Raw genomic sequence first — 24,585 nt, 5'->3', positions numbered from 1 at the left:
TTGGCAGAGCTTAGCTCTACAGCTACTCTCCTCCTAATTAGCACATGACCTCAGCTGACAAACAACCAAACACCACCAGGTTCAGCAAAACAACCACAAAAAAAGCCCACCAAAAACAACATTTGCACTAACATTACCTTATCTTAAAAACTCCATAATTTGTGGTTATAGTGGTTAAATCTCAACAGCTGAACAAGTCAAGCTAGTTAACTATAGGGCTACAGCTGAAAATCAAACGTAACAGTTTTTTAAGATATAACTTTATACAAACGCTAACACATACCAAAGAAAACAGAATTCATAACATAAATGTCCACTAATACAGGAAATACAATTGATAATTTGAAAGACGATAGCTTATTAACTTGGTGCTGGAATAACGAGATCATCTGCAACAGAAATGAATGTGTTCCGACACTGCTGCACTTAATGTTTGGAACAATCGGCCCTTCCATAACCCAGAAGTGGGTCCAAATTTCATCCGCCATTATTTACAGCAGGAGTCTATGGAAGTGTTGCAACTCTGTTTATATCAAAGACTCTGAATGTGGGTGGGGGGTGGGGGGGGCGCACAGATGTTTTTCGCAGTAAGTCTGTGGAGTAAAACCTAAACACACCATCATTGCTTCCTTGAATGTGAATTAAGGTTTTATTAACCACTTACTGATACCAGAGAGGTTGTTATTCTATTCTATTCTATTCTATTCTATTCTATTCTATTCTATTCTATTCTATTCTATTCTATTCTATTCAGTGAACACATATATAGTGGTGAACTCCTCCTCTGTGACTGGGGAAGGAACCTTTTATAACTAACATGTTTATTTTCCTGGATTTTAATCAGGATTTTTGCTCATGTTCAAAACTTTGCACACATTGAAAACATAGAACTCATAAAAAGTGGCTCAAAATATACAAAAATGAATTTATACTGAACAAAAATATAAATGCACAACTTTTGTTTTTGCTCCCATTTTTCATGAGCTGAACTGAAAGATCTAAAACTTTTTCTGTGTACACACAAGGTTTATTTCTCTCAAATATTGTTCACAAATCTGTCTAAATTTGTGTTAGTGAACACTTCTCCTTTGCTGAGATAATCCATCCACCTCACAGGTGTGGCATATCAAGATGCTGATTAGACAGCATGATTTTTGCACAGGTGTGCCTTAGGCTGGCCACAATAAAAAGCCCCTCTAAAATGTGCAGTTTTATCACACAGCACAATACCACAGATGTCACAAGTTTTGAGGGAATATGCAATTGGCATGCTGACTTCAGGAATCTCCACCAGAGCTTTTGCCTGTGAATTGAATGTTCATTTCTCTACCATAAGCCATCTCCAAAGCTGTTTCAGAGAATTCATGAAGAAGACTGTGCGAGGAAAATGGTGGTCACACCAAATACTGACTGGTTTTCTGACCCCCCTGGACCACCCAATACAGTAAAAGTGCACATTTTAGAGTGGCCTTTTATTGTGGCCAGCCTAAGGCACACCTGTGCAATAATCCTGCTGTCTAATCAGCATCTTGATATGCCGCACCTGTGAGGTGGATGGATTATCTCAGCAAAGGACAAAGGAGAAGTGCTCACTAACACAGATTTAGACAAATTTATGAACAATATTTTAGAGAAATAGGCCTTTTGTGTACATAGAAAAAGTTTTAGATCTTTGCGTTCAGCTCATGAAAAATGGGAGCAAAAACAAAAGTCGTGCATTTATATTTTTGTTCAGTGTAGAAAGGATATTCTCACAGCTTTCTATATTCTTGGTCTGGAGCCAGATTTTGACCTGTACCTCATCTGGACTTTAAACAAAATATACACAAATCTTCACGGCTGTTACATGTTCAGGTCATTTGTAAAACAGGACAGAACACAATCTGATTGTGTTTTTTTTTCCATAAATGTGTGGTTAAAACCTAAAACATACTCTCCCTGCTCTCTGAAGTGTTCATTTAGGATTAAACACTCATTTATTTATCTCAGATTGTAAACAGATCTGTCATAAAGTGTGATCTGTAAGGGTTAATTAGGTAGCAAGAAATATGAGATGATTTTTTTTTCTTCCTGGTCCTTTTGTCTGTGATGGAATGTGTATAAAGATTACAGTGAATTTGAAAAAACACTTGATCAGATTACTGGTAAAATAAATAAATAAAGACAAAGATAAAAAAAAATGTATATCATTCCCATTTATTGTAGAAAATACAATGACTAAACCCCTGTCAGAACTGAATCTCAGAAACACAAATTAATACTGCATAGGAAAAGGCACAGATTCATGGTCCCGCATGAGGTGTTCAATGATGCTGACACCATTTAACCAAACTCTGATGTCCTGTTAAAATCAGAAAATGCTCCCAGAGGAAACAGCGCTCTTATAAACTGCAAAACAAAGACACATTCTGGGTTTGATGAGGAAACCTGTCCTTCATTATGTAGCTAGAAAACAGAACAATAAATAATAAAAAGATCTCAGCCTGGATAAACAGGTTTGATTCAGTTGAAAATGCTATTACTTCAATTTAAGAACTTAATATTAATCTGGTCTGAATGTGTTTAAAGTTAAAAAAAAAAAAAAAAAACAAAAAAAAAAAACAGACCCCATATAAATTGTGGCAAATGTGAGTAACACTATCTGTCCAGCAGGTGGCGACAGATGTCAATATTAAAAGGCTGAAAATTAGAATTCAGTCTTTAACCAGTAAAAACTGATCCAGGGTTTATCCATTAATGGCATAGATTGGGTGCAGGGATTTGTGAAAATGTAAAAACATATTACATACAAACAAAGAAAATCCAATCATTAAAACATATAAAAGTGATTTCCACCAAAAATGAGAGACTTGATCAATGGAAACAATTGCTTTGTTTCCATTGGATTTACTGCTAAAAAGAGCACAGTTTATGTTGTGTACAAACAAAATATTAGTGTCCAGAGTTGCAATAAATATACACCAGAGCTGTGAGACAATAAATAATTCATAAAGTAGAGTTTGTGTGTTACTTGCCTGCATTTCACACTAAAGAAACAGAGAGTAAAGCTCACAGCAAAGGTAAAAAAAAAAAAGCATGTACCTCATCTAATTTCTGTTCAGTTTTTGCTGATGCTGAAAAACACTTCAAATTGTGATCCTTTCCTGCTCTAAGAACTTAACCCAGATTGCATTTTGTGTTTCAGATCAACATTTTTTGGAGAAATCTTAGTGAACCGTAAATTAATTCTGTCTGTTGCCAGTTCTGTCATGATGTTTTTTTGACATTTATGGAATACAGCATAAAAGAGTCACATTCTCTGCTAACAAAGTCAAATACATTCTGTAGACAGGGACTCATGAAAGACACTGGATATAAAGCATATTGGATAAAAACTCTTCATATTGCTGGGAAATGAGCTACAGCGAGACACTTGACAGAGGTTTAAAAGGCACTGAACTGTTTTAAATGCTTTAAGATTTGATTCCTCATTTGGAAAGAAAAAAGACATGCACAGACAGTAGAAAAGTCTCTAGAGATTCTTACAATTCTTGGACAGCAGTAGAAAACATGATGATACTTCACAGCGGCCTTATTGAACCTAAAGGTAACTGGAAGACAGAGACTGTGCTTCGGTTTAAGTTTCACCCCTGGCCGACGCCATTTCACCTGCTGGATCTTCTGATACATAAACACAGTCACAGAACTGCTGGCTTATGTATTCTGTGACACTTACAAATACTACAACTTAAGTCTTAAGGAAATGTGACCAAGTGGGAGCTGGACTGCCTTTAGAAGATGCTTAGTTTGAGTTAATGATTACATTTACTGCATGGTAATAAATATGAAATAATGAATGTGTTGGTAACAGTATTGAAACCTGCTTAATCCGACATAAAACTTACATGACAATAGATGATACTACACTGAAATTACCTTGATTATCCAATAAGGAGTCACGTTTGTAGTAGTTCCCAAATAATTTTTTTTTCTCTTTATTTTACCTTTCCTAAGTGACTTATCACCATCTACTATAATACTATCCTCTGAATTTTGCATTTTTCCAGTAAAAATCATCTATTTTCCTATGTTTAATTGACTGATCATGAAGACGTTCATAAAAGCTCAGAGCAAAGTCAAAGGTTATTGTATCAAAACAGAAAAAAATTGAAGAAAAGGTGACTTTTTCAGTAAAATCTATCATTAACTGAACACAAGCAAGTGTGTCCATCCACTGTCATTGATCCAAGTCCATGGGTTTTACTGGTGAATCAATGTTGTAGAAGATGACTGTGTTTCAACGTTCACATACTGAGCCTCTGAACATCCAAATGGGTCATATCTGATGATCATGAAAAGATGACAAACAGCATTCTACACCAATTATTTACATGTATGGATAGGATTAATAGATCAAATCAAGTTTAGACAGTTTAGATCAGTAGAGGCTTTTGGCCAATGGTGGATGTTTGGGTCTGTATGGGTTAAAAGATGAGTTATATAAGAAATGTTGCATTATTCTACTTCCATTACAACCCATTAAGTCCTTTTAGTAAGTCCTTAATGTCTTTAAAGTGGACAGCAATTACTTTCTTGTATAAAGCCTGTCAGCTACCGGCAGCTTTTGAGGCGAAACGGTTTCTTGTGTTATTCAGTGCATGAGGTGATGTCGTGACTCAGTCAAACACACCTAAAAGGTTCACATGGACGATTTGCACACGGTCACACACTCAGAAGTTTGTTGTGTCAGGAGCTGATTGTTTCTCTCTTCAAACCTCATTACTAAGCCAACAACTGTCTCTGCTGCATACATCCGTGGTAACAACTTCTACTCTGATTTCTATGTACAAGATTTGAAGGGAATTTTCTGTAAAAACACACACCGTTTTAATTCTTCAGTGCCTCTCTTCTGCTCCTCTACAGCAGCGTCCAACAGAGGCTACTATTAAGCTAAATCCAGCTGGAGCTCAACACAGACTCTAATGGAAACTTTGTTGTACATGTGGAATCGTACATGCCACTTGACTAACTTTGATTATTAGGTTTTCATTGGCTCTCTTCCATGACAAAACATTTACTGATGATTGGTTCGGATGTTTATGAATGAACTGTAAATAATCTGTTGCAGTGCGTTCTGACAAATCGACAACATGAAACACTATATGGGGTTACATTTGGTCCAATACGGTTCCTCATTTCAGTAAATTACCCATCTTCTATGGATCTGCTTGTGTAAATGTTACTCTGATAGAGGTATAAATTACAAAGCGTCTCCTCTCCCTGTCCTGTCTTTACTGTCGTCTATCTCATCTTCCTTTCCTCAACATGGACATCAGCCTCCTTCCGTTTCTTTTCGTAAAATTAAGCAGCAGATTTCCCTCCAAACAACGAAATGTAGCCTGTTGGTGAGTAAATGAGCTAACACTATCATTTATCAGTGTCAAAAGTGCAGCAAGTCAAATCCTCCAGAATAAGGCCACAGTGAAGTAGAAGTACAAATAAAAGCGTACAAAAGTCATACAAATGTATAAAATGTCTCCTCAGCTACCCACTAGCACCTCCATGATGTGATCCAGCTCAGTCAGGTCCATCTTAAAGGACTGGTTCTGAGCACCAGACATGGACCGCACCAGGTCGTCGGCCATTACAATTTTTGAGGGTGGAGTTCCTAAAGGAGGTGGGCCAGGGCCGAGGTCATACATGGACGTGTCAATGTCTGTGAAAAGGACGTCATCTAGAGCGAAGTCGGTTAGGAAAGCGCTCGGTGAGGATGAGGACGAGTCTATCGTGCTGGGAGGAAGAGGAGCAGGAGGGAGAGGCTTCTCTGACCGGTTCTCCACCTCCATGAAACCCTGCCCCTCATCCTTCATGATAACGTCAAACAGTACACGAGCTGAAGACGGAGGAGGCGGTGAGGAGGAGGAGGAAAAGGAGGAGGAAGAGGAGGGAGGACAGAGTTCCTCAATCTCTTCCAGTGCCGAGGAGAAGCTGTCTTTGCCTGATGGCGGCAGCAGCGGCCTTGGGGAGTGGTGCAGGTGATGATGGGTGGAGGAGGGAGGTGGGAGGGTGAAGAACATGGGCAGGTCTTCCTCCAGCAGCGAGGCAGGAGTCAGACAAGAGTCCAGCGCCGTCAGCCCCGGCAGTGAGGACGAGAGGAGGCTTAGGGACGGAGGTGCCGGGGGGGCGGCAGTGGCGGCTGGAGCAGCTGTGAAGAAGAGGGCGCCTACTCCCTCCTGCCGGAAATCATCCTGAATTCGGCGAATGATGTTATTGATGAGGACGCGGCGCTGCAGGTCGAGGTCGGCACCTGTCCGTGGGCCGTACAGCTTCATGAGCGACATGTTGAGCACCGTCTGCCGCTGCAAAGTGAAGGAGGCCTGCGACATACCACCAGCTCGTAGAGGACGCCGATCCTGCTCCAAACCGTCCTCATCCTCGTCCAGTTTCCGCTTCACCCCGTTACCCAACATAAATCTGAAAAGGAGAGACAGAACCAGGAATTCATCAGATATCATATATCAAGAAACAGCAGCAGTAAATAAATAAAATTTTAAAAAAGCAAACCAAATAAGATCATGAGAGTCGGGATACATTTTTTCTTTTTCTTATTTAAGTGTTTTTGGTGTTTTTCTTACTCAGTCTGTGAATATTTCAGAATAGGTAAGGCTTTTTTCTCAGTTTGGAATTGTATAGTTTAGACAGCTGATGGACAGGTTTGGGAAAAAAAATACCGGAAACAGGAGTTGGATAATATAAAATTATATGATCTCTTCGATTTAAAGGGGTCATATTTTGCTAAATCCACTTTTATTAGTCTTTGGTACATTTAATTGTATATTTGGACCCTAAATAGTTCATAAAGTTTGAATTTGAACCCTCCAGGTGCTGCAAAGCTATCTTTATATCCATTCTGGCAAAAATCGAGTGGATTTCTACAACCCCTTTCAAAACCTGCTTAATTTGTTACGTGTTATAACTAGTTACGTCACAACATTTGCACATATGAGGTCAAGACTTTCGACGAACACTTCTCAGAGTACGACATAATTGTTTATCAGCAGCAGCTGTTGTAATCCATACTGAAAATATGTCCAAACTTTGAGCCGATTACCTAAAGTGTTCAGTTGTTGGTTGTATTACCGAACACAAGTGGCTGAACGGGACAGAAAGCAAGGCCAACAACCTGAAGGGGATGGGACGTGAAGTGGCTCATGTGCATTTAAAGGGCCAGTGCTCAAAACGACCTTTCTGGTGTCATTACTCAGAAACAGGGTTGAAGATGGACCTGTGGAGTTGAATTAATGAAGAATTCAGACCCAAGCATAGCATTTACAGTTTATCTAGACCACAGGGAAATGTTTTAAAATGCATAATTCCATTTTTAAAAAAAAAGCAAAATATCACTCCTTTAACAAAATGACTGATTGTGGACATTTGTAAGATTCATCGATATTTAAGATCAAATCAGATACTCTGTCTCTAAAAGACTGCATATCATTTGACAAGTTCCATTTAATGCTCTATCATATCATTTATTTCATTGCGTTTCAAATGACACTCTTTGTTTTCACTATTTGATGCTTTCTATTCTTCAAGGAGGAAATCAGCATGAATACCAAACTAATAAACATGGAGGACACAAGTAACACAGCCAAAACAAGACAAGCACTTAACATATTTTAAGATGGGCTATTTCTGTCACATGGGTATAAGTTATGGTCTGAAAAGTCTAGGACCACAGAACTGGACTTTGTTATTTCTGCTGCAGATCATTCCAACCATAGGCTTTATAACCTGTCAAACTGTAAGGAGCGAGTGCACAGATGAACCTTCCATTTGCCAGTTTTATTAAATAATATTTGTGCTTCTGTTGCAGGCTTAATTTAAATTTTACACACAAGGATAGAAATAAAACGCATGAAATAATCAAATATAAGTATCTATAATTTGAATTCAGAATATAGTGGAAAAATGCCTTTTCAGATTGTCATTTATTTGATCATTTTTGTGCTGTATTGTGATATGTTTCTTTATCTGGATACAAAATGTCCTCTCAAGATGAGATGTTGGTCTTATCACATAGACCTAGTTTTGTGGTTTAAGTCTATGTTTATTTACAGAGCAGTGTCTGCCAAAACAGCCAGACACAAGAACAGTTTTTTCCTTCAGACCCTCACTCTGATGAACACTTCACACTTCATGAGCCATCCAGTGTCAGTACCCTTGACTCCATTCACCAACTCACAAACTTATATTTTGCACTCTGTATAAAACTGTCTAATTTGCACTATGTAAAAAACTATTTGCACTACAATAATATATACATAAATATATATTTTTACAGACTATATTCCTGTACAAATCCACTCGCTGTATAAAAACTTCAATTTGCACTTTCTGTACATATTACAATGTAAAACCCACTGTAAATAATATATACATAAACATATATTTTTAATAGACCAGATCCAAACATCCAACCACTGTATAAAAACTCCAATATGCATTCTGTACATATTACATTACAAATCCACTGTAAATCTCAACCCATTGTTGTCCTTGTTTCTAGTCGAATGTTTGTCTATATTGTGTCTAGGTCCACATGTTGTCTGGGTTCATGTCGGAACTGTATGTCGTGACCAGTGTAAAAACCGAAGCCAAATTCCTTGTATGTGTTCACATACACTACCAGTCAAAAGTTTGGACTCACCTTCTCATTTAAATGGCATGAGATGGACCACAGATGGCCAACAAGTGTTCAACATCACTGAGAACTCCTTCAAGACTTTTGGAAAACATTTCAGGTGACTACCTCATGAAGCTCATCGAGAGAATAACAAGAATGTGCAAAACAGTAATAAAAGCAAAATATGACTATTTTGAAGAATCTAAAATATAAAACATGCTTTGAGTTATGTCACACTTTTTTTTTTTAACTACATAATTCCATTATTGTTCATTCATAGTTTTGATGCCTCCAGTGAGAATCTGCAATGTAAATAGTCATGAAAATAAAGAAAAACCAGGTGAGTCCAAACTTTTGACTGGTAGTGAACTTGGCCAATAAAGCTGATTCTGATTTAACTTCCTGAGACATCTATGAAAAAAAAACAAACACGTAAAACTGATATCAAACCTCAGACATTGCAGTGAAGGCAACAAATGAAAAACAAATGGAAAAATAAAACTGACACAAAGTTTAAACTCTGGTCACATGACTCATGATGAGTATAATGACAAACTATGTGGAGGATTCTGTATGTTTGTGAGAACATTTTGGACGGGGAATATATTCTGTCTGAAGTTCCTCATAAAACCAGAGGCTCAGTCATGTGTGTGTGAACAGTCAGATGACCCGCTTCACAACAACACAGCAGAGGAAACAGGCGACTTCCGGCATGACCACACAACGCACACACACTGGTTTCCTTATCTCTGTGACACACTGACATAATGCACTCTTGCTCAGGGTTTGGAAACCTTTACCATCAAAAAACCCTGACATACAAAGAAAAACATACGTATAGTAATGCTGGGTAATACACCTTCAAATATTAGCATGATACAAATGCTACTGTGAGTTAATATTATCACAATCAACTTCTTTTAAAATTGAAGATGTTTGACTGAAAAAAGAATAAAAACAGATCATTTCAATGAGATGGAAACCAAATAAAAGATGTAAGACAAAAATGATGTTGACATAAGCACCATAAAGAACACATCTGTAATCTATGATCTGGGGATTTAGAGTCGATTTCATGCATTTTAATTATCTTAATATCATTCAAATGCTTTATAAACCAATGTACAATGCCCATTTAAGTTGACAAAGCATTAGATTTTTTTAAAATTTGGTTTAGCAGACACACATTTTTTCATTTTGATAATTTAAGATTGACTTCAGACCTCCCACAGTAATAACAAAATGTTAAAAAAAAATTATTCATTACTCAATGTTTTTTGACAAAGCTTCAGGGAGCCTGGAGGGGGCTGAGGGGCCACAGGTTGCAGGTCCTGGCTGTGCCATACACTGACCTGAACCATCTCAGCCTAATGCTTAACCTCAACCCTAAACCTTTTCTGACTTTTATCAAGTCTGAGACACTCATTTAAAGCTGCGACGACTGTGAGGATTTTTGACCAAAAGTTTGTTTGTGGCGATAAATCTGATCTGACCTCATCTACCCAAACTGCCAGGTGAACGCCACAGTTCCTGTACAGACGCTCAGCATTAACTCCTTTCTGAAAGAGACACATTCTCTTTCATTATGCAGCAGAGTATTAGGTTTCCTCAGCATGCACTTGTCTTTCTGATGATATATTTTTGTTAGCATTTTGTTCAGATAATTTCCACAGTTTGGAGCAAATGCTAATTCTGCCAATTTTTTGTGTTAAACTGCACAGTGTTTCTCCTCCAAGACATGTGTGACCAAAGCCAGAACGATTAACTGATTAGTTGTCAACTGTTTTGATAATAAATTAATGGGTTTGAGTAACTACTCAAGAAAAAAAGTGTACACTCTCTGATTGCAGCATCTTAACTTTCAGTATTTTCTTTCCTCCTTGACAAGACATTTGATGATGCCATCTAGAGCTCTGAGAAACAGTAATGTACATGACCATTTTCTGGCATTTCAGCATAAAACACAATATTTCATTGTTGATTCATAAAAGACAAATCAGCAATGAAAATAATGGACCAAGAGAAAGTGTTCTAAGTTTTCACAATGCTCTACTGATTCAGACAAGAGCAAACCAAGACCAAGTACAGGTCTAAGTTGTCAGAGCAGAAGTGGTTGCATAAAGGGTTAATATGCTTCTTTTCTGGTTTAAAGGCAGCTGCTGAGTTGAAGGTGGAGGTTGGGGGATGTGAACCTATGGCCTCTCGATTCGTCGGCCAGCAGACGACTAGAAGAGCTGATAGGGACTAAATTAAACACACACACACACACACACCATATGATTATTTAACAGCTCTCCGCCCCCTCTGCACTCTCCCCCTGTGGGGCCCCTCAGAGGGGCCATCTGCTCCGACACCCGGAGAGGACGAGGTGAGGAGGTGATGGGGTGAGAGACGGGAGCAGACAGACACAGAGACAGTGGACAAAACAGTCCTCTGGAGATAATAAAAACAGGGATGTTTGACAAACTAGCAAATCTAAGATGAATGCACTGTTCAGTACTGTGACAATATAACTGAGTAAACAAACACATCATTTTAATAAACTTACAAGAGTGGCCAGTATTCATACTATTTAGACTATGACTATGATTTAGACAATATATGGCCTGAGAATTGGAACTGGTCTGCGGTTCATCTTAAGTTAAAGCTCAATGTCCTTGAAGGGGGAAAGAAACCTGACAAAAATCTGTAGCTGTAATGATAATAAAGTCTTAGTCAGCAGTGTGTTAGAACTCACAGAAAGTAATAACAGAACATTACTTACATATAACTTGATTTATGTATTCATGTATATATCCATTTACGTGTTTATAAGTGTCTGTAAGGGTTTTCCCTTAGTCTGAGGTAAATAAATGACTAAATGACCTGCTGCACTGCAAAAATCAAAATCTTACCAAGTGTATTTATCTTTGTCATTTCTAGTCAAAATATCTCATCACTTAACATAAGACATAATCACCTAAAGAGTAACTTCTAAGTGAGATATAAGAACTTATTTCTAGACAATGTATCTTGAAAATCTTATTTCAAGAAATCTTACCAAGATAATTTTCACTTGTTCTATTGGCAGATTTTTTTTGCTTAATTCAAGGTTGTTGTTTTTTTTGCTTAATTCAAGCAACAAAAAAAAAAAAAACTGCCAATGGAGCAAGTGAAAAGTTTTTTGTAAGATTTCTTGAAATAAGATTTTCAAGATCTATTGTCTAAAAATAATTTCTTATATCTCACTGAAAAGTTACTCTTCAGGTGATTATGTCTTATTTTAAGTGTGATGAGATATTTTGACAAGAAATGAGAAAAATACACTTGGTAAGATTTTGATTTTTTAAGTGTGACTGCTGTTAGTCCCACTGAATTTATTTAGCAAGTTTGTTTCAAAGATTTTTGGGTGTTTATCATCTGGTCTAGCTTCTCTAAATTCTTCTGTACATAGGTGCAGTGATAATAATGGTCCTAAAGGGTATGAAATTACATGTCTTCTACAAACAAGGACTGAGAATATGTACAAATGAATCCACATTCAGAGCATGTCAAATGTAAGTAAAATGATTTCTCCCACTCTTCATATATTAGGCGGTCTTTTACAATGTGCTAATGAAAATGCAATTTATCTATCAGCACTAACTTAGAAATCAAAACTAAATTCTGTGTTTAGACCTAAGAACAGCTGAAGTATAAATGTGTCATCAGCCACACAAACCCACACTCAGATCTGTGCAATGAGGCGACAGTCTCACATCTCTGGGCTTTTTTTCCACAAATTCAGCTTTTCTGACAGTCACGGAGCAGGTGAAAGGTGAAGACGACAATAAAGAGTGTGTGTTGGCGTGGACTGGCATACCTTTCCATTGAGTAAACCATCACTGCTGGTGTTGTATTACAGCAGCTCTCAGACCCAGGGGATCACATGACTTCAAGCCTGGATCAGGTGCATTCGTCTAATAATCAGTCACTTTTAAAGCACAAATTCCCCAAAATGGTTGCTGGTTCCAGCTCCACAAATGTAGATTTTACCGGTTTACTTTGGTTTGATCAACATTTTAACATTATTCACTTACATAGCCACTTATTTGATTTATCAACACCTTGTAACTTGTTCTGATTAGGGTGGTCAAAATCCCAGGAAGCTGATGAGGAAGATGACATCATCCCTCACCCAAAATGAACTTGTTAAAGTAATTATCAAAATTTTGGTCTGACCTAGAGATGTTAAAAAAAAAAAAAAGCAAAAATGTTCTTGGTCAAACATAAAACACATTCAAGAAATTGGATTAAAGATATTTTGTTGCATTTTATTCCAGTCTGTCAAGAGCAACAAGATTTTAACAAAAAACAGGTGAAAAAGCTGCTCCAGGATTCCTTCTGCCTACTACAAATCTATTCAATAAACTAGTAGCGTGAAGTCATGTGACTTCATTTAACAAGTCCTGCCTACTGTTAAGTGTAACTGAAACAAAAACTAGAACACAACAGGGTTCATTTCTGTGATGTGGAGAGAGAGAAGGACTGATATGACTGATAACAAACCTGTGACTTTTCATTAACTGTTTTTCTGTTGAGCTTAATATCTCACTAATAATATGAATTAAAGTCCAGAAAACCAGCATTAAGGTGTACACTACTGTCACCTGCTTTGAGTGTGAATTTGAGTTAATATTCTTTCATTCAGGGGTTCCCAAAGAGGGGTAAGTGGTGCTTGGAAGAAGCCCAGGGGATACTTGAAATTTTGGGGGAAAAATACATTAAATAAGTCATTGTGCACCGAATACAAAATAAATAATGAGAATTAATGCTGAAATATAAAACACCATAAATACAAACATATAATAGTTTTATTATCAATCATCTTGTTTAAGCTTTGGTAACATTTTAAGAACATTTCTAGTATTCAAATTGTTATTTCATATTATTCAAAATTACTTTATTTGAGTAGCTAAGGTATTATTTTTGTTGATGAAAGGTTGATTTATTAATTAATGACCTACTTATTTATTTATTTTTCTTATCAATGAAAGAGGGCACTTTTCACTTTATATTTTGCAAACAAAATTTACTTTGAAAAGTGTGTTATTTTCTATATATTACAGTTAGATATATGTTCGTTGTTTTGAAAATATAAACTGACACATTGGCACAGGTGCAAATTTTGCCTAATTGCTGAAGCAAGAGTTGGGAGTACTTGGCTAAAAAAGTATATTTCAGGGTGTACTCCACTGTAAAAAGTTTGAGAACCACTGCCTTAACTGAGCCCAGAATGGATAATATAAACACTGAGCTGGTTTACATGAGCATACAAATCTGATAACTGGGAGGAATCAGATAATTGTAATAATTGGATCTGACGCGTTTATATGCACTTCAGAAATATGATAATCGAAAACCCTGATTTAGACATTTCAGTAAATTAACAGATTTTTTTTGAAGTACATATGTACATAGTGATGGTAGACTCTACTTTCTATTACTGTCTTCCATTTATGTTTGACTATGTCACAACTATGTATTCTTTTTTTTAATCCACACATGCGCAGATGTAAATGAACGAAGCAAACCAGATTAACCTCTACATGCATGAATACATCAGCGTATTGGTGAGTAATCCAGATATGATAATCTAATGTCTCATAATCACAGCCATTATCTGATAAAACATATCAGATTATGATGTTTACGTGATCACTTGAATAATCTGACAACTCCAGAACAGAAATGTGTACATAAATAGGCTCACTGACTCTAATGAAGGACATTAACACTATATTTGCAACCAGTATCAGGGAGGATGAGGGGTTTTCATTTGCTGTAACCTCCTACTTCACCATTACACACTGATCCTTGCTGAACACCTTCATGATCAAAATACAGAATTTTTCATCTAAAAAACCCTTCTTTGGTTGCATTTCTAGCAGTTAAAACATTATAGCAGATGGAACCAATCTGCTCAAAAAGTTCTCTTTCACACATCTTATCATATCATTTTATTTTGTGCCTGTGGGACCAGTTAAGTTGGAATCTGTAATCAGAGTGATTTCAGCCTATTGTCTTCATGTAAATGCTGTGTGTCAGCACAGAGCTGTGAGGTCAGTGTGTTACTGTCATACTGTGGGGAGCTGTTTCACTGAGCAGCCTCCTTCACAGGAATGTTCTTGCTCAGCAGACTGAGTGTTTAGTCATCCTGACAGCAGCACGCCGCCGTCCGCCCTCTTTCTTTCTTTCTTTCTTTTTTTTATGACAGTGACTCCTGCAGTGCAGATTTCACAGGAGCTGGATCCTGCAGCGTGCCGGCTGCTGCAGAGCTGCAGAGTGTTTATGTTCACTGTGGTATCAGCAGCCGCTTTGGTGTTTGCACAAGTAAACAAAGCAACTAAATAAACTGTAATATGGAGAGAGGACAGAGGGGGAAGTGGACGGACAAATGCGAGGCAGAGGTGCAGTCTAAGGGGGAGGAAGCAGGTGCATGCTGGTCTGCAGGTGGCTGGTTTGGCTCATCCACTGATACAGACAACTAAGTCGCACAAATCCTGTTTGTTTTAGTGATAAGTCTGTCCCCAAAAATATTCTGCAAAATTTAGTTAGGTTAGTATGACCTGAACTGTCCACTGCAGATAAACAGTAATAACTCTTCACAGATACATCAGACACTTCTCAGAGCTGTAGAACCCACCTGTTTCATCTAGTACCACCGTAATCCTGTGATAGCGGTCTGTGCATCCATGAGTACACATCAAACTACTGACATATGACTGTTCACTTAATATAATGGTAACTGAAGGCAGCAGCAGCAGCAGCAGAAAGAAGCAGGGCCTTGACTAAACTGAGCTGCAGTTTGACAATATAAAGAAAAATGCAGTTGATGATGAAATTCCAGCAGATGACTAACTGTTCATTTTATGTAACTATATTATAAGCGTATTCATAGTTTAATAATACTAATACACTTTATGAAATAATCATCATCTTTCAGCATTAAACATTCAGACACATGTACAGATGGACTTGTCAATTCTCTATTAAACCAGAGTGTGGTACCAATGAAATATGGTATTTCTCTTAGTTTCATCCAGCTGTTTCTATAAAGGGGAAAGGAAACAATAACTCTAGTGATGGTTGTATTACAGTTAGCTAAAATAATTAAAAACAAACTACGCCAAATGCCCCTCATCTCACCCCTCTCTAAAGTGGATGGTGAAAATTTTTGGATGAAATGCCAGTGCTTGTTTTAAGTGCCTGGGCTTTTTGGTTAAAATGGAAAAAATGAGAAGAAGTCTGTTCTAGGCAACTGTAGAAACACTGTGGAGCAACATGTTGGATTCTGTAAAAGATGACCTGGTACTGTAGACACAAACAGCTCATTCTAAGGCAGGCGTGTCAAACTCAATTTAGTTCAAGGGCCACATTCAAGCCAATGTGAGGCCGGACCAGTAAAATAATACAATAATAACTTAATGATAAATAAATGATCATAAATGATCTCAACCCCAGATGCTTCTCTGTCTTTTAGGGTGAAAAAAGTAAAATTACATGATGAAAATGTTTACATCTACAAACAACCTAAAATTTCTTAACAAAAATAAGTGCAATTAGAGCAATATTATGTCTCAGTTTATCATTTATACATGTGCATTACAACCTACCGTCATTTTGAGAAATTTGAAAAACATAAACACAATTGACAGGGAAAAAACAAAAAACAGAAACAACCCAACAAATATGAACAAAATAAAGAACAAGTGTTCAGAGAACGTAAACCTCCGCCAAGCACCCTGACTGGTGTGCATGTGTGGATCGACTATTTCATTTTAAATTAAACAGTTTCAAGGTTGTTCCATACAGCAGAAAAAGTTGAAGCTTGGTACCAGTCATGTGTATGTCAAATCATACTAAATTCCAATCACTATTTGTTGAGTTATAATGAAAAATGTGTCGTAAAAGGGATTTTCAATGTTAAACTGAAATGTCCACAGAGTCCACATTCCACAGTGGATGTGGACAATTTTGTGCCAGATACAAGATATTATTATAAGCTACGGGTGTATCAAATTGGAGGCTAATCGGAGTCATTTTAAATTTTTTTATGAATTTTCGAAAATTGCTTAATGATTAGAGATAGGAAAATTTGAGATTTTGTGACCTTGCTGTGACCTTGAACTTTGGCCTGCTTGGCCCAAAATTTAATGGGTTCGTCCCAGGGCCTAGGCCTATCTGTGGGTAAAATTTGGTAAAGATGGTTGGAATAGTTTTCCTGTAAATTTGTTAACAAACAAACAAACAAACAAACAAGTGATCACAATACCTCCTGACAGAGGTAATAATGACAAAACTTGTACAAAAATAAACAAAATTTTAGAAACATTAACACAATGATGTTAACATTGCATTTACTTCTCTTAAGACATTTCAGCTCATTTATATATTTGTTCAGGTTATTCATATTTCTGGTGAAAAGATATAAATCTAATGTAAATGTACAGTAACTTTCCTTTTTTACACTAAAACAAAGGGAAAATTTGGAGTTGTCATTATTTATAGGTTAATATGGTAGTATTTTACTGGTTTGACCCACTTGATATCATATTTATCTATTATGTCCTGAACTAAAATGATTTTGACATCCTTGATTGTTAATATCTTGGTGTAATTTTTACATTTCATAAATTCATCCCATGGGCCAGATTGGACCCTTTGGTGGGCTGGTTTTGGCCCATGGGCTGTATGTTTTGCACCCCTGTTCTACGGTAATGAGAACACAGTCCTTATCATCAGGTGATCATAAACTAATTAAAACATAATTATGAACATTACCTTCCATTTCTACATTAATTGTACACACAGGACATTTAATGACAGCATATGTTTTCTACCAGGGGGAAGTTAATAGTGTGATAATGTATGGCATAGCGTTATAAATGACTTTGGAAAATGAATCATGAGGTAGGTGTCACTTCAGCATTCACCTTATTATATTGCACTTCTCTTACCTGGGGTTTGGAGTCAATATCGTCTCTTGTCTGATAATTTGAGGGTTCATAGTTTGTGAACTTTTGATTTTTCTTGATATTTTTTCATGGGGTTGCAGTCAAGCTTCAGTTTCAGTGGTTTCACTTGTTAACAATCATAAAGCCTCCTTTGTTTCAGATTTTTTTCCCCAGTTAAAAAACAGGCAAAAAACCAAACATCTTATCAGTGACTCGTTCAGATTGTGTCACGGTTTCTGATTTAAGACAGTGTGAACAATGTGAAGCTGCAGGACGGACAGTACAGGATGACTCACATTCACAGAGGGAATGTCCTGCAGTGTTTTGTGGAGGCGGTAACACCAGAAAACACACAGCACTCTTCTACTGACAAAAGTCCACCTTCACTTCCCCGAGTCTCAGTTTCCCTTTAAACACTGAGCTCACAGTTATCGGAAGCAATAGGGAACTGCCTCTGCCATCGTTTTATGGATGAATTACTGTCACATACAGAAACCAAAACATCATCCAGCACACGCAAAGACAGGCATGAGGTCAGCTTTAGTTAGTTGTAGTTTCTTGTCAACGTATGAAAAGTCAGAAAAAGTGCTGTGTGCAAAAGAAAATGATAAGACAGCTCAAGCTGAAACTGAAGCTGCTGTAAATACAATTTTTGATTGAAACATAAAACTGGGCAGTGAGCAGTAACAAGCTGCTGCACGTCGGCCAGTCTCACATGTTTATTTGGATTCTTTGTTTGGGTTTGAGCTCATTACACAGCATTAAGAGAAGCATCATTATGTTTCTTTTTCACCAATCAGAGAAAAAGGTGCATAAAAACAGACACCATATAATACATAGTTATGAAATATTATTATTAATAATTTACTGTCCTACAAATATCTGACAGTAATGATGTAATTGTTTTTCCCCGTTAAATTATAGTTTATGCCTAATAATACAGATATCCTCAGTTTAAGTCAGCAGAGGGGCCATTTATTGGCAATAAGCATTAGAATGTAGAAATAAAAATTATTTGGCAGTACCCAATTCAAAATGTTGTTGGTCATTCCCTTACATGATTTTTATGTGCATTTAAGAAATAATAATAGACAAAATCAAAGCTAGCTGTCCCCGTCCAGCTAAATTAGAAGGTCCAGTTGAAACATTACAATACATACAGCTCCACTCATGCAACACATCGCTTTCACACTGACAGAGGTGTCAAAAGTATTCCTATTCATTACTCAGGTAGAAGTACAGACACTAGAGTTTAAAAAGACTTCTGTAGAACTTGAAGTATCAACTCAAGCTTTTACTCAAGTAAAAGTGTAAAAGTACGGGTTTCAAAACTACTTAAGTAATAAAAGTAAATGTAAGGGGGAAAAAAATGCCATTAGGACAAAAGCTTAGGCAGCGCCACAGGGGAGGGGCCTATAGTGCACTACCCCACCTCCCCAAAAAACATTTATCTAAAGGTCATAATGACTATAATGTTGTATTAAAATGTTAATGTTGAAATATTTGGGATGCACTAGTTTACCTGTTTCAGCTACATATATGCCCATTGAAAATTAACACATTTTAGTCCAATGCAAAAGTATTAAAGAACCATATATGAGCACTACTGAGCATTAACATGTGTTTCATGGAGCGGAATATATGATGACTAGTTGAATATAAGTATTGGAATGATGCAAAAAGTCAGGTGCGATGGATCGTGTACAAACAGGGTGTTGCAATGGTATATGTTTATACTTCTCATCCAACCACAACCAAATTCACTCTTTCTGGATGGCGTGATTTATCTGGAGAGATTTTTTTTTTTAATTTGAACGATGACAAGCTGGAATGAAAACAAGCCAGAATGACATAGGTGTAAGGAGGCTATTTTTTTATGTAATGAGTACAAAGTACAGATAATTGTGTGAAGATGTAAAGAGTAGAAGTAAAAAGTCAGCTGAAAAATAAATACTCCAGTAAAGTACAGATAACCAAAAGTTCTACTTAAGTAAGGCAATGAAGTATTTGTACTTCATTACTTGACACCTCTGCACACTGATAATACAGATGGATCACTCACACTTTTTGTGAATTTGCAGTATTAATTTTGATTTTGATCATTCACAATAAAATTTGGTTAATCGTTCTGGCTGTTTTTGGTCGTCTTTTGTTATGGTCTTAAGCCAGGTCATGACAAACATAAAGCCCATCATTTCTCATATATCAAATATATGTCCTTCACACATACAGACGGTGAATGTTTTTGACTCTCAATGTGTTTTCACTATCTCTGTTTACATACGTTTTGTTTCTATAACAACATATCACGACTAGAGCACCGTCTAGTCTGAGGATGCATGAAAAACGTGGAGGTCTTGCACTAAGTGTAAACTGGTCCTCATTCTCCACACAAGTGACATTATGGGGTCATTTAAAGAATACCTATCAAAGCTAAAGAACAATGTGGAAATAGTGATGAAATATGACATTATCTGTTAGTGTCACCAAGCTGTTTTTATGTAGATGAATAAAAACTATTCTAAATATTAGTGATATACTGTTCTTACTGGTTAATTGCAATTTTGAGATAATCTGCATTAAATGCAGATTATTTCACAAGGCCATTAAATGAAAAATGAAGCCAGACACATGTGCAGTGAAGACAGCACACACACACACGCACACATACACGCATGTATGCACACACACACACACAGTGGCAGGCAGCTTCGTCACTGTGGAATGATGTTAGTGCACCACATTTTTCTAATTTAGAAAAAGGGCACTGTAGAAAGAGAACAGAATAATCTACTGAAGCAAATGAGGCACTGCAGATTTAACAACATTACATATTTTGTGTTTCTGTTGTTACAGCTACAAAAACTCTGCATTTTATTGGATGCAAAAAAGAAAAAAAAAACGTGGTATCAGCATTAAAAAATGGATATTTCACCACTAAATCCTGTTCAAATAATCAGGATCATGTAAGAACTGGCAGACCTACAGTAAACAAACTGCATGATGCATCTGAAAGCAATCACTGCAAACATGGCAAGTGGTTAGATTTGGACAGTAGATGACAGTTTTACCAATAGTTTTGTCTACTGTCTTAGTACTTTTGCTCATTCTGTGCACATTGCAGGCTCTCAGCTTCAGCTCTTCTATCAGACTGTAAGAGCAGAGTGTGAGTCCAATGTCGAATCCTTACATAATACACACAAAGTGCTGATTGTACTGAGTAGAGAGAACGTCTGTCAGTTTGCTTTAACTCTCCATGGCTCCTCCTCCTCCTCCTGCTGCCGCCACCGTCAAGCCACATTCTTCCCTTTAAACCATGACCTTTGACCCCCACCTGCTGATCTGTGTCACAACCACCACCAATGTAAACAACATTTACAAGATGCTTTCAAGCAAGAACATAGAAATCATTTTTAAAGTCTTTTACATGTTCCTGCATTGATGCATTTTATGCACTACATCTCTTCAGGAGGCGAGTCAAATAAAACCTGTTCCACATCAAATAAAATGATCACATGGTTTGACTTTTTTGCTTATTTGCTCAGATAAACAAAAAATGCTTGGGTTGTCACATGTAGCAGTTTTGGGTTTATAGGAGCTTGTGTTCAGAGTTTACTTCAGATTCATTTTTGTACCTGGTGAATTGTACACACTGTTTGACATTGTCCATGTTGAACTATGCACTGACAACAAGTAAAGGCGTTTTTTGTTGCTATTATTTCAGTGGTCATTGTTTTTTGGACAAATATTAAGAAACTGGGGACTAGAGGCTGCAACTAGTAATAATTTCTACTAAAATTAAGTTTAATTTTATTAAACTGGCTAAAGAATTGATAAAAGCAGAGAAAACATATAGGATGGACAATGTTACATAAAGTAAACATGGAATAAATGTATGTGATACTTTTCAAGTGTAGTATGACTGCATCCTCAGTTGTGCAGTTACTTTAATGATCAGTGGGACTGTGATAAAGATGCACAATGGTGGTAACATGTGAACATCAATATGTACTAAAAATAAATGGACAACAAAGGGTCACAATAGAAACAAATAAAACAAATAAAACATATCAACTCATTACAACGTGAAATAATGAACTACACCAAAGCACAGGGCCTGATTTGTGGAAAACTGAAATGAATTATATGATTATCTTATCATCCAGTCCTAATGAGAGGTTTAGCATACACACCTCTTCTTGTTGACATTGTTATTCTTTTACAAACTGAATGATTACAATGAAAAGAGATGATTTCTTGAATAAGTGCAAAAATTCTGTCCTAATGGACAAGGTAGAAAAATGGATAACCTCTATATTATTATATATTATGATAATATGGAACCTGGTGGTGTGTTAGAGCAAACCTGCAATGTACTCATTAGTTTCTTCTAGTTACCATCACACCTGCAATGCACTCACTTGTTTCTTACATTTATCGATCAACAATCTTGCATTTTCAACAAAGTACAAATCATCAAAAACCCACATTCAACTGGCCCGTCACACAAACATCTTGCCTCATGAGACATGGAACAGCATGTAAACTAAGCTGTCTCCCTATGAATGGACTCTCACCACCTGCACAACACTCACCACTCCAAATCATACAAAAACCACCCAAACACTCTGTTTTCTTGAACACTTCAGACCACTCATCTGTTGTAACTGTTCCTTACTGCAGCAATTTATGATAAGATAAGATAAGATATTCTTGATCCCCCACCATGGGCAAATTGCAGTGTTTACAAAAGCAAAAATGCAGAAAACTAAATGCAGAAACACTTAAGAGTGAAACAGGAAATATGAATATCTGCCATTTAAATTACTTTTAAAATTACTTTTTCTGTACATGCATACATACATAGTAAATAAACCAATCTGTTGTACATGACTCAAAAGAGGTCAGATTTTTCTTCTTCATCGCCATACAATGAAATTTCCACAACAGGTGTAAACACAGGGGTGTCAAACGTGCGGCCGGTGGACCAAAACAGGCCTGCCACAGGTTCTGATCTGGCTCACAGGATGAATGTTTAAAGTGCATAAATCACACTGAAGACATTAACGGTGGTCCCTCAACTAAAATGAATTGAGGGGCCACATTTAACCCAATTTAATCTAAAAGAGGTCACACTAGGAAAATAATAGCATAGTAACCTATAAATAATGACAACTCCAAACTCTAAAATTTTAACAATACTATGCCTGTTACAAAATGTTGTAAATGTAAAATGCACATGTATAAATGGTACATTGAGGCATAATATTGTTAAAATTGCACTTTTGTTGTTCATGATTGTTCAGGTAATTCACTTTTATACCAAAAAGATAGCTTGGGAATCTAAATATGTATTTACATATATGTGTTATTGTATTATGTGTTTATGTAAATCATATTATATTTGTTCATAATAATATAAAGCCAGAAACCACATTATTTAATAAGTATCAGTCATATTATGGTATATAGTATAGATATGCTTAGACTAGGAAGGTTATTATTGTTATTAATTATATAAGGAGAAAGGGTGGGAGTTTATAAGTTGTACTTTTTCCTCACTCCTTTTCAAATATGTATTATATTAGGTCTTATGTCTTATGTTTAAATGTTTTGTTTATTTATTTGCTTCTGTTTTGACATTCATATTTGAAATAAATACATCAATCAATCAATCAGTCAATAAATAAATGTTTTCATAATTCAATTTAAATTTTTGGCACTAAAATAAAGACAAAAAATTTAATTTCCTGGATCAAATTGGGCTGAATGTGACCCCTGAACTGAAATGAGTTTGACTGGTGTATCAGGAAGGACAATATAATGAATGTGCCCCAAATCGGTTGGAAAATAAACAGGGATTTACACAAACACCACACAGAATACACAGTTAAGTAAGTTTCAGAGCGTCCCTTTAACTCACTATAAGCTCCAAAAGGCAATAACTATGTTTAAATCCAGTTTTTTCTCATTTTATTGATTGGATCAGGGTCAGTCTAACCACTGTGGGTGAACAACCGAGCCCGGGATAAAACTGTCAAGAGCAGCAGCTGGTCTCCAGACCTTTCACGACCTCCAGGCCACCGGCTGCTCTCCACCACCTGCCCGTCCAGCAGGCACACGCAGCCGTCCAAGCAGTCCTCACACGAACCCGGGAGGGGAGCAGAACTGTTCCTTCTATACACAAGTGTGTTTGCAATTATTCACTTTTACCGATTAAAATTCAGTTAACGTGTGGATAAATGTGTTCAAAAAAGACGTGGAGTTATTGATAAACAAGAAGGACGAGCTTTTTCTTCGTTTAAACCCACTCTGACTCTGTCACGGACGCTAACCCCAAATAAAAACAAGTTTCCGTGGGTAAAAAAGTGTCACTCACCACATGTAGTCCCATCCAGGGTCTCCTCTGCTGCATGGGTGTCGTCGGAGAGAGGCCAGGAGCGGATCGGAGTGGAGCGGCGGACAGTCCGGAGAGAACCGAAGAACATGGAGGAGAAACGAGCAGATAGTCCTTTTGTTTCCGTTTGTTTGCTTGTTTGTTTGTGTCTGTTCCGCCGTCGTCCCCGCGGCTGACTCCACCTCAGCACCTTCACCGAGCTTCATACATAATGGCGAAACGGAGCAGCGGCGGCGGAGGAGGAGGAGGAGGTGGAGGTGGAGGAGGAGATGTGTCACCGAGGAACGAACGGCTAAAGACCGAAAGCAGCAGCCGCTAAAGCACATCCGGTTGAACCTTCAAAATAAAATCTACATCCGCTTTATTTATTTATTAATTAATTTATTAATTATTATTATTATTATTATTATTATTATTATTATTATTATTATTATTATTATTATTATTATTATTATTATTATTATTAATAAAGGTAGTAGTAACAGTACTAGTAATATAAATATAGTTATAAACTACATATTAACAATGAACAAATACCATATATGCAG

The 24,585-nt window shown here is 36.9% G+C and overlaps 1 protein-coding gene across 1 annotated transcript; it reads right to left on the bottom strand.

The window, feature by feature from the left end:
• Positions 1-4,720: 4,720 nt before the first annotated feature.
• On the bottom strand, positions 4,721-24,325 carry LOC115417149 (SERTA domain-containing protein 2-like). Its single transcript, XM_030131158.1, has 2 exons — positions 24,020-24,325; positions 4,721-6,453 (listed from the first exon to the last, which is right to left on the bottom strand). The coding sequence occupies exon 2, from the start codon at positions 6,447-6,449 to the stop codon at positions 5,520-5,522; it is 930 nt and encodes a 309-aa protein (XP_029987018.1). The 5' UTR covers positions 6,450-6,453; positions 24,020-24,325; the 3' UTR covers positions 4,721-5,519.
• Between the last annotated feature and the right edge of the window lie 260 nt (positions 24,326-24,585).

Source organism: Sphaeramia orbicularis, chromosome 1, assembly GCF_902148855.1.
Source record: "Sphaeramia orbicularis chromosome 1, fSphaOr1.1, whole genome shotgun sequence".
NCBI lineage: Eukaryota > Metazoa > Chordata > Actinopteri > Kurtiformes > Apogonidae > Sphaeramia > Sphaeramia orbicularis.
This window is presented reverse-complemented; position numbering and strand designations above follow the sequence as displayed.